This window comes from Glycine max, chromosome 1, assembly GCF_000004515.6.
Source record: "Glycine max cultivar Williams 82 chromosome 1, Glycine_max_v4.0, whole genome shotgun sequence".
In the NCBI taxonomy this organism is placed as follows: Eukaryota; Viridiplantae; Streptophyta; class Magnoliopsida; order Fabales; family Fabaceae; genus Glycine; species Glycine max.
Genome location: NC_016088.4, coordinates 55,084,528 through 55,096,725, shown reverse-complemented (window position 1 = coordinate 55,096,725; position 12,198 = coordinate 55,084,528). Strand labels below are relative to the sequence as shown.

General features: G+C 27.5%; 1 protein-coding gene across 1 annotated transcript; it reads right to left on the bottom strand.

The window, feature by feature from the left end:
• Window positions 1-691: 691 nt before the first annotated feature.
• Window positions 692-4,002, bottom strand: LOC100811905 (VAN3-binding protein). Its single transcript, XM_003517365.5, has 7 exons — window positions 3,690-4,002; window positions 3,300-3,597; window positions 2,596-2,983; window positions 1,972-2,139; window positions 1,611-1,657; window positions 1,456-1,513; window positions 692-1,106 (listed from the first exon to the last, which is right to left on the bottom strand). Exons 2-7 carry the CDS (start codon window positions 3,564-3,566, stop codon window positions 868-870), a joined length of 1,167 nt encoding a protein of 388 aa, XP_003517413.1. The 5' UTR covers window positions 3,567-3,597; window positions 3,690-4,002; the 3' UTR covers window positions 692-867.
• Window positions 4,003-12,198: the final 8,196 nt, after the last annotated feature.

The following is a 12,198-nucleotide window of genomic DNA, read 5'->3' as shown; positions in this document are numbered from 1 at the left end:
AAGACACTGACTGCTCCATAGGTTCCTCTCTTCAATCTTCATTGTTCAATCTAATTTCACATTCAATAGAGGAGGCTATTTGTGAAGGGATTTGAGTAATGGTGATATGGAATTTATATTGCTTTACTATTTCCTGAATAGTTCTTGAGCCATCACTCATCTAAAAAAATCTTGGTAAATGTTAATCAATGTACTTGGAGCATTGGTCAAAAAATTTAAAAGATGATTTTTTTTTGTTAAAATATGTAAAATTATGTTATTCATGATTTTTTTTTGCTTTTTTCTATAAATTGTATGATAAATATTTTCTCTTTTTAATTCATTAATCAATGGCCAAAGAACAAGATTAGTAAAACCCTAAAATCTTGGACTTAAAGGAAAAAAAGAAAAAAAAAACCCTCAATAGACTGAATAGAGTATACTCCCTTTGGAACTTAATTTGTGGTACTGGAAAGCATTTGCCATTCTAGACATAATAAATATGTATTTATATAAACTATTATCATCATATAATAATGATGATTAAGTGATTTTTCTTTCATAAGAGTTATACGGTGGTGTGGTTTTGGACATAGGTTCTATTTTTTTATCTTTTTAAAAAAGTTATAATAAAATAAGCTATTCTAATTAATAATTTAAATAACAAAAGGTTGACGTCGAGAGATGCAGTAACTTTTATATCTTAAACAGGTTTTAACACCTATCAATTGGTATTACCGTATTACTATTAACAAGCATGGTCACAAGCAACCCCTACAGTGAACAGTATTGTTTCTTTGCTTATGTAATGTAGAGGTAGCATTTGTTTGACAAAATTTTTTATGTTTCACTCTTCTAAATCCTATCGGCATATACAATCCAAACAAATCATGTACTGGTACTAATACTTAAAAATTCTAGAGAATGCTCTGTTGCTTCGACAGAGTTGACCCTACGAAGTAAAAATTCTATTCCATCAACCCATTTTTGCTTGTGGAGTTTGTTCTGGCACTTAAATTCTAGAAGACCTTGTGCAGTTTTCAGGCCAAAATAAAGCTCTTCTGATGCTTCCCTTTCTTTTCTATATGGCCATGCATTATCTTTATCACAGACTCCATACACCACACCTGTTACAACTTGCAACATAATTTACCCGGAATTAGAGAATCTGCCAGCAATTTAGAGCCAAAAGGAAAAAATAAAAAAACGGAACAGAAGCTTCTAAAAGAAAATACTTTGTCAGCGTTTAATTTTTATAACTTTTACAATGACAATTCTTACACTATGAACTAATTAAATAACATCTTAAATACTACCACCTTTAATGGTAATGATCAAAACAATCAATAATTGTCAATAATTTAAAAAATAATTAGATGATATTCCATCACATTGTTCTTATAATTGAAATAAATAAATGCAAATTAAAGGATAGGGGCATGGTTGCTTAGAGTTTTTAATGTTAATAATGCTTACATTTGTTCTTTTTGGAGAAGGCTCCTCCAACGTGCTTGCTTTTGATCTTAACTTTAACCTGAAAAATAAAATAAATGAGATTGTTATCTAAAAGAAATAACTCGCCACCCCATGTAAAAACATACTAGTTTGTAGGCCAGGTTTTAATATGGCACCTGACATTTCTTGATATAAACATGGACATGTCTCCATCGTAAAGCACCTGAAAAAAAATGACCAAGCATTGATTTAAACAATGACAACCAAGTAAGTAGTAATACACTGAATTACTCCTTAAAATTAGTAATATCATGAATTTAATTCTTGAAACTAAAACATGTTATTTAATTTTGTAAAATTACCAAGCATTGATTATTCGAGGGATGGAAATGCTTGTCAGGATTAAAATAATATTTTCATAGTTTTAAAAGCTAAATTAACCAGTGTTCATAATTCGAGAGACAAATTTAATATACAGCGAAATTCAATATTATGAACAAATATTAATGTAAGCATAATCTTAATCAATTACAGCACCTTTTTCTGTGAGCTGCAACAAATCCCCCAGGCACGGAGGATAACGTTCCAACATCTGACCGTCAAACGCACGAAGCCATTGCGTTTCCGCTATCACTTTATCATACGGACTTATTGACGCATTTTTCTTTGCTTCTTTTGGCATTCTCGCTGTCAGAGCTGCATCTCCTTGTTAAGAATAGTCCCACATCGGGTAATTCATGAACATGATAAGTGCTTATATAGCTGGGTAGACCACCCCCTTATGAACCGGTTTTAAGGGGACCTTTCGGATGCCTTGGCTGCACTATAAAATTTAATATGGTATCAAAGCTGATATAATGTTATAATGTAACAATGAATCATCATTCATCAATAATTCAATTCAATATATTTTATTCCACAGCACATCTCACAAATTCAAAAACATTTTTCAAGTTAGATCGAACGTAAGTTTGTTTAAATTTTAAAAAAATAATTTTAAAATAAATACTTTTTATATAAGTATTTTATTGAAAAACAGATAGAATTTATTTTTTAAAATAAATAAAATTCTTTTTTAAGTACAAATAATTTAAACAAACAAAAACCTACTTATTTTATTAAAATAAATATTTATTTTCACAAATAAATTTAAGTAATTACCTGTTGCAGCTGCAGCAGTGAGAGTCATTAGATCTCCTGGCGTTTGAATATCAACCGCAGACCTAACTGTGGAAGCCACGCGCTGGCGATCCGCGCCAACTATCTCCGCTATTTCAACGCAATAAGAAGCCAAGAGTTGCGTGGCCGAAGCGAGAGCAACGTCCAATTTAGAACGAGAGCCACCGCGAGGGTCCTCTGTTGCCGCCACAGCGGCCACCGCAGAGGCCAGCCCCGCAATGGATAGCGCAGAATGCACACGCGCGTTTTCCACGCGCGCCCGGTCTTTCTTCTTAACGGAAACGTTCGTAATGCCGTACTGCTTCTGATGTAACCATTTCCCAATCGCACCCATCCTTCGACAATTTCCAGATACTATCATCTTCCCTCCCTGCAAAAACACACTCACAACTTGTTAAAATTATGCATCAAACTTATTACAAGCATCATTCATTTAATTTAAGAGACAATTTTGATGGAATCAGATAAAAATATCTTTAAAAGAGATATAACAGAAAAGCTAAAACTAATAAATAATAGTTATCGATAAAATAAAACATAGAATATCTATGGATATTAATTAACAAAACCATAAGAGGACTTAAATTTTAAAATCGCTAGTTAAACTAGAACAAATCTGGTATCAGTTGATTGAGATACAATATAATTGTATCTTTGAATTTAAATTTGATTAGTGTGTGACTTACTGCTAATTGAGGAGCGGAAATAGGTTCGGGCAATGTGTCTGGGGCCTTGTTATCGAGGAAAGTTTGCTTTTGTTTCTCTGAGAGAGCCTTTGAGATTTCGGAGGCAGAGAGACTCCATGACCTAGATAAGAACTCCATAGGTTCACGGGGTGTCGGTGGCTCAGCCAAGGGTGGCAACGATATCAATTGCTCACTTTCCTTCACGTCCTCTGAAGCTAACTCCTGCCAAGGCTCATTCTTCCAAGGTGTAAAAAAACCACCTTCCATATTTGCTAGCTTCTATAAAAACTTTGATAATCTAAAACAATAAATGAGGAATTAACTCAATTACCACTGCAACAAATTTCTGTCTTCTACTTCCAAAAGAAAGATATGGAGAAATTAATTGACCTTTTTTTCCACTAGCTTGAGTCTCAAATATAAACGAGACAGGACTTGGAAGCAAGCGATGAAGCAAAATGGATTATAATCCAAGTATTGTGCTCCGAATAACCACAATTGAAGTTAATTAAACAATAATCCTAGACAGTCCAATATTTACCAAGCTCGAAAAACAACGTTTGCTGTAAATATTAAGAAAACACAATCCTTGGTTGGTGCACACTGCACAGCTAGCACTGTTGCCGATAACAGAAATATTATTGATAATTTGGGAAAAAGTGGGGGGATAGACTTAGAAGTAATGGTGAAGAATACATATAGATGTGTCATTTTACAACGTGGATTTAAATCATTTAATTGACGCGCTAGCTACGTGTACGTACTTTCGGTTGTTGGAGATTGGAATAAAATGAGTGTTGTGCAAGACTATTAGTAGTGGCTAGTCAATGACGGTGCAGGTCGGTGATGCCTCACTTGCTATCTTTGGCTATCATGTGATGACTATATTAGAGAATTTAAGATTAAGTTGCAACATGATTTTAAATTGTCATTCACAATCGCAACTGTAACCGTAACGCAAGATATTTTGATCGCATCATAATCGTAATTGTGATCACATTGGACACATATTTTTACAATTATTTGTTATGTAAAAGTTGTTCTCGTTTACCGTAACACGACCGTAACCGTAATTTAAAATCATGAGTTACAATTATAATGAGGGCCAAAATCACAACGCAACCTTCTTTAATTCCTTGTATGTCTTATAATGGTACTAATGCGCCAAAAACAAATAAGTCTAGTTTCGCCAATTGCCATTAAGTTTCAGCTTTCAACATTACAACACATGTTTGGTATTTTGGCATATGCAATGGTCAGGAGGCCATGCAAAACGAGCGTAGTATGACCCAACAATTTCCTTTTCAAATGAATGACCACAAATTTAAAGTTTTGAACTATTGATCATATGCGATAGGGATAACACTACTCCAATCCAATGGAGTTTTGGAAGTACTGATAAGGTTCGAATGCAAACATAAATAACTAAACATAATTAAGTGTGTCTCCAGAGTGTACTATCCAATACTAACAACATTGATACGTTTGCACACCAGTCCAATGTGATAATTTGAATGGAAATAACAGCATTTTTTTTAAGCACAATAGCAATACTTGGTTTGCTTCGACCTGTTGCTATCATTCAACTGGGTAATACTATTTAAAACCTAGGATTCCACACACGGATCTAACGTACGCTGAAACAAAAGAGACCACATAGAAGAAGTGTATTTGCATTTTGAAGGTCTCGAGAAAAGCACAGAACAATTATATGATTATGCTATCCAATATCCACGTGCTGTCTATGTTATGTATAAACTTGCATTTCTGTGACAGTCAAATGCTGTCTGCTAATTAGTCAACCTCCCAATAGTAATATTAATATCATGAGTTGAAAAGTCATTGCTTAATTTCGAGTTACGCCAGTGTCGCAGCGTATAATGAAGCAGAAATATAGAGAGATGCTAAACAAATGAGAAAAATTGGAAGAGAAAAAATTAATACTCAAATAATAGTTATATATAATATTATTTTTATAAACAACATATATGTTTTATTGGAGACAATTTAGTTATATATATTTGTAAGTCATAATTTAGGCGGCAAAATTCTCTTTTCCATCTAATTATTTATGACAACTACATACTTAATTCGTATTTGATTTCATGATTAATGATTAAGCAAAAATAATTTAATACTAATTGATTTACTGGTTTGATGGTCAATAATGATTAGTAATATATATAATATACAACATTAATAGTGTGAAATATTTCAACGCTACATTCTTTGATGTGATTTGACGTCTCAAGAAGTGTATATAAATAAAGGTTAAATTATAATTTTATTTTTTTTATAATTTTAAATTTATAATTTGATCTCTTTAATTATTTTTAAATCAAAATATTTATTTTCTCTATTTTTTAAAATAAACAATTTTAGTCCTTCTCTCCGTTGACAACAGATCTCAATAGAAGTTAAATTCATGATTTTTCATTTTAATACAAAACAATAAATTCTTAAGTCACTTAGTTAATTTTATAAATATTATTTTATATGTATCACTATTTAAGAGTTATTTTTTTAATTAAAAAAAATTATAAACTAAAATAAAATATTTAAATATATTTAATATTAAATTTTACATGTATTTATTTTTATTATAAAAATTTATTTTAATATAAATTAACAAAAAAATTGTTCTTAATTTATTATAATTTAATAAAAATACGTAAACTAATATATAGATAATTTAAATAAATTATTTTATGTAACTTATACAAATGACATAAATTTAAAATAATATTTAAATGGTATAAAACTAGAAATTTATTAATTTTTATAATTAAAATAATTTTTTATCATTTTTATATAAAAATAAATATACATAATTTTTATAAATTACATAAAATAATTTATATATTAATTTAAGTAATTTTATTTATTTATATAATTGACATTAAAAACTTATTTACTATTAAAATGTAAATATTAACATGTAAGTTTCTTAAATATTAAATATTAAAATCTTATTAATTTATATAATTAGAATAAAAATAGTTTATATATTAAAATAAAGTTACAAAATAATTTAAGAAATTTAATTATAAATTGATAAAATAAAAATAAAAATATGTAAACTATTTAATATATATATGTATGAAATAATATAAAATAAAATTAAAAAAAATTATATGTTAAATATTTTTTAATTTATAAAATTTTATAATTAAAAAAAATAATAACTCTAGACTAATGATACATATATTTATAAAATAAAATAAAATAAATAAATATGTTAGTAGTTTATTATCTTATCTTTAAAACTTTATTTAATTTTTTTTTTATTTTAATTAACCTCTTGCTACATAAACACTATGTCAATAATCTATAAGGGTTGTGTTAAAATTAATACGTCACATTAAAGTTAATATTGAATTTTAGATAATTAACTTAAAATTACTTATTTTAAAATATATGAAAATCAAAATTAGCTTAAATAATATTATATGTTTAACTTTAGATGATGGACTGATGGGAGTAATCAAAATCAGTTATTCCGAAAATTTTAAATTACATTTTACCGTAAATAATACAATATTGTTTGAACCTTGTTTAATAAAATAACCTGTCAAGTGTCAATGTCAATATGGATTTTAGAGTTTAGATTCTTATAGTTGTTACATATTTAAAAAATAAGAACTCTGTCAATTATATATGTCCCCTGTTTACACCAGTATATGTATGAATGAAAGGTTATATAAACTTGAATTTAATTTTTATATGCTATTTGTATAATTATTTTTATACTCTTGATTAATTAAAAAAAATATCTTAAATATAAGTTTGAAGTTAATTATTATAAAAAAATAACAACTTTATTATACATGACCGGATAAAAGTAAAGTATTTAGACTATGAAGACAATTTAATTAAATTGTATATAAACTTTTACTTTTGTCGTTTACTTATTTTCAGTTCCTGAATTATTACTCGGAATAGGCAAGTTAATTGGTTATCTTTGATGATCCTGATATTTCATGTTAAAATTCCTACAACAAAGCATACTATTTTATTTTATTCAGTAACTGTGAAGGAATCATGCATGGTAAATATCTTATCTAAATTGTATAATTTTGTAGCGAATAGTGTCTTTTCATTTTCATATATAAAGGTGAGTTTGAATGAACTGTTTTGGTGGCAACAGCAGGCACTCGCTTTCAATGGGCCACTGTGAAAGGTAGTGATCACAAGAATGTGAGAGTTAGGCGCACAAATACATAATTCATGTGACATTGTCCTAAAAGCACAACTGGATGTACGACTTACTTCTGAAAATTTCATCTTACCTACTACATCATCATATTCGTCAAGAAATTTCAACTTCATATTTAACTTATATGTACAACATCAAAAGGGTGAAGATGGATTAGATTAATTGTGGCAAGTTTTTTCTCATCTAATTCTCAAATTAAAAGGATTGAGTTTAATCTATTTATTTGTTGATATACAAACCACAATTTCAAATTTATAAGTCTAACCTGAAAACTTATTTAAAAGTCTAATTTATAATAAGATTATCAAATAAATTTACAAACATAATTTTAAACATAAATTAATGAATCTGTACTTGTATATAGACTAATAAATTAAGTCTTTAAATAGACTAACAAATATATAATATCACAATATTGTAATAAAAATTAATATAATCATAATATTCTCGTATTTTTATATTCATTTAAATCAGTTGATTTGTTATGGTTTAATTTTTTTAAATGGTAATAAAAAAAGTTTTTTTAATGGACCAAAATCTAAATTTTTAATTAATTAAACCTTTTAAAAATATTGATTTAATTTATTTAGCAAATAACTCTAACTTATAAGAATTTGACAAGCGGTCCACAATATTAAAATGTTTTAGGTGGCCATATATTTTTCAGGAAAATTCCATTTCAACAACTTTTTCTGTAATTATTTTTATAATTAAGAGAAATATTTATAAAAGATAAAATATGTAAAATAAAATGAGCAATGTGAAGAAAAGAGATTATAAAATTATAAAAATAGTTTAAAAAATGTATCGAAATAATATAATTGTAGTTTTTATGGTAGGACTATATGATACATTCCATTACAATAAAAGGAATTGGCCGCACAGTTTGGCGAATTATATATAAAAAAAAAAAACAACTAAAAACCTTATCAGATTAATTCTCCAAAAAATGAAATCATGCGAATCAAACTTAGGTAAAATCATGAAATCGATTCGTTTTTATACAAGTATTGATAAAAAAATTAAGATGTATTAAAATGATAATAAAGTTGAAATATTTGCAATAAAATTGCTTTTAATTGATTATATTTAATTATATGCTCTATGGTCACTTTTAAATTATTCTTAAGAAATGAGTGATGGAATCTTTTGATAAATAAATGAGTGAAGAATTTGAATCTTAAAATTCTTTTTAGATAAGACAGGTCAAGTTAAAAGGATAAGGATACAACTTTTTGTAGAGATCAGTCTTAAGTGAAGGGTTAATTTAATTAATAGTATGTAAGATGATATATTTATTAACTAAAACATCATACTTCATTAATGAAAAATGAAAATGATTCAAATTCATAATTTTTTTTACTGGGTTCAAATTCATAAATAAATATCATATTTCATTAGTGAAAAAATGAAAATGTGTAAAATTAACTCAAATTTTATTTTTACATAAATAAGCATCATTAATTTTTATTTTGTCTTAAGTAATTCTTAACTCTACACCAACAAAAAAAAAAATTAACTACATGCCTACTATTATATCGACAAATTATTCTGCTAACTCGAAACTAACTCATTATCAATAACTGAGTTTTGACCGTTAATCTATATGTTAAACTCAGCCATTAATTTTTTATTTAACAATTTTTTTATATTCTTTTAGTGTATGAAGAAAAAAAAAAGGTCCTCCTCCACCCGGGTATTCTTGGAAGTTAACTATGAGCTTGAAATCACGTTAACGGAAGGGTCTAGCTAGCTAGGTTATTGCTACACCACCATATAAGAAGTAAGCTGCGAAAATTTAAGACCACGTACTAATTTAAATTAGAAGGAAGACGGGAAAAACGTAATATAGAATAATACATTAAACAATAATTGAATTAGGTGCAGGGCTGAGATGTCCTTGGAATGTATTGACATTGAGAGGGAAGGAGGGAGGAGCGTCAAGGGGTTTTGAGCAGTTAGAAATATGTATATCATTCAACAGATAGGCCCAGCTTGCCCAATCATTAGAGTTAGTCATGTTGGTGAAATTTCTACGACGGAAGGGATTTTGGTGAAGAATTTGGGGCCGCTGCAGAATCTGTGCCTGAAGTTCTGCAGTAGAAGAGAAAACGTTTTTTCTTTTTCTTTTTTATGAACAAGAGATCTTCGGTGTTTTATGACGGTTAGGTCTGAAACTAATTCGGCCCACGGTGTGTGATTATGATTGAATTAAACGTGTTTAATTATCAATGGTACTTGAGCATATGCATTGTATAAAATATTTTTTTTTGTGTGTTAGGAGATTGGGGAATAAAATATTATAGAGATCCTTATTAATGAGACATGGACATATCACACAAATAAAATTAATATTATGTTTTAACTTAAAATCTTAAAACATTAAATTTGCATGTTTTTCCGTTTATGTTGTTCAAATTATCCACTTTTATCTATAATGGAGCTTCATCTTTATCCTTAAACTCCAACATACATGACCTATGATGCACAAACACTTTAAGTGTATATAAAGGGATGACAATGAATTAAACCAATCCAAAAATAGTTCAAAACTTGATTTGATAATTAGCTCATCAAATTTGGTTCATGAATAAAATAAGTTGAACTTGACTAAAGATTAAACTCATTAAATAAACGAATTGAACTTGAGTTATGTATAATTCAACTTGTTTGACTCATAAATCAGCCTATAATATATATATATATATATATATATATATATATATATATATATATATATATATAATTGATTGAGTCTTTTATTCTTTTATATACGTAGGGCAGATAATTTTTATCTATGTAAATATTGGTTGTAATTATTTTTTGTCATACTTTATGGTCCTACAAAACTAATAAAATAAGTTTAATTTTACCTTTTATTTTTTTTAAAAAAAATAAATTAATCATTTTATTTCCTAAAATCTACTAATAAATTGAAAATTTGAAATATATAGGATTTAAAAATTTTGACTTTTGGTTCATGTGATTCAATTTAACAAGCTGAACCGAGTTATTCTCGAGTTTGAAATAAATCTCGTTCAAGTTGAAAAAAAAAAATTCATGTGAAGATCAAGTCAAATTGCAAGCTGAACTAAACATTAATGAGTTAAGTTGAACTGAATTGAACTCGACTCATTTTCAACGTTTATATATGAGAGATCATACATGTCCAATACGATAATATAATTATTTTAAAATATATAAGACAGGATATGTGTAACATACATATTTAAAAATATATAAAAAATTATAAAAGATAATAAATATATAATTACAATTCTACAAATCCAAATTAAAAACATATTTCTTAAACATTACTAAAAATAAATTTTTTTTATAAAATCTCATTCCTTTCTTGAAATCATTTATAAAGAGAATAATTTTCATTTTTTGTTCACTAAGGAACAAATGTCTCTAAACCATGCATATTACGTGTTTTATGGAGTTGTATTAAATTTTTAGGAAGCTTGGATATATCAAAAACATGTATCGGTGAAGTATCCAAAAGAGTATTAATATAAGATACGCGAAGCAAATTAAATATTCGGTTCTTCCTAGATTTAAACAAATATCTTATATGAATACCTGAATCAAATTGAAGTATGGAAAGATTTAAATTTTTCATGAATTTGCAAAGAGGAACTCGATGCTTATGTTGTGTCTCCTTTCTGCGATAGCGAAGCGGTACACGACATTCGACATTGGAACCATTGGAAAGTTGCGATGCTTAAAATTTTAATTAACGGTTGTAAGCAAATTTTAGTGCAAAACTTGCGAGTTTTTTAACTAGTTCTAGTTTTATCTTGATAGATGTTGCAGTAAAGTTTGCATGCAAATTATTGAGAGAAAAAAAATCAAATTGTGACAGAAAAACAACATAAAAAAAAAAACACTTATAAAAATAGTATCTAAATTTTATTCTGTATACTCTTCACATATTAGAGGCAAATCTGTTTTCTGTTTCCGGCTTTCCTGTATACAATATAGATATTAGATAATGCGTCCAAGTCCTTTTTCGCATTGCAAAGTAGATTGAATAAAGATAAAATTATTTAGTGTTTTCAATTCATCACCATGAATTTTGCTGTCAACATTTGGTGATCAATTTCGAAGTCATGAGTTGCGATGCAGATTAGGACGTTCATAAATGTGGGCCTACCAAGCTCACTTAGTCAAATCTGGGATGAGAATGGGAATGGGAAGGATCCACATAAGATTTTATAGAATCTGATCTTTTCTTACCTGAGCTAAAAACCTATATTTAGACTCATATTTGTGTAAATAATAACTTTAATCCTCATCTTACTCAGTAACTATATACTCATACCTGCATGAGCCATCCATACTTTACTTTACTTATATATAAAGTTAATACATTACTTATATATAAAGTTAATACATAAACAAAAATATATTAATTCAAAAGTTATTCTAAGTAAATTAGAATTTCACTCTTAAATAATCTAAACATAACATTAAAAACAAACAATCATAATATTAATTTGTCCAAACTTAATTCATAAATAAACAACATTATAAAGATAATCATCTAACATTACAAAGATAAGTCATTAAATAAGTATTATTCATCACTACTAATTGAAATTATCAAATAATATAAAATATCAGCTCATAAAAGTTCATCTTAAATGAACTTGTCAATAAAATCATAAGTTTATACGT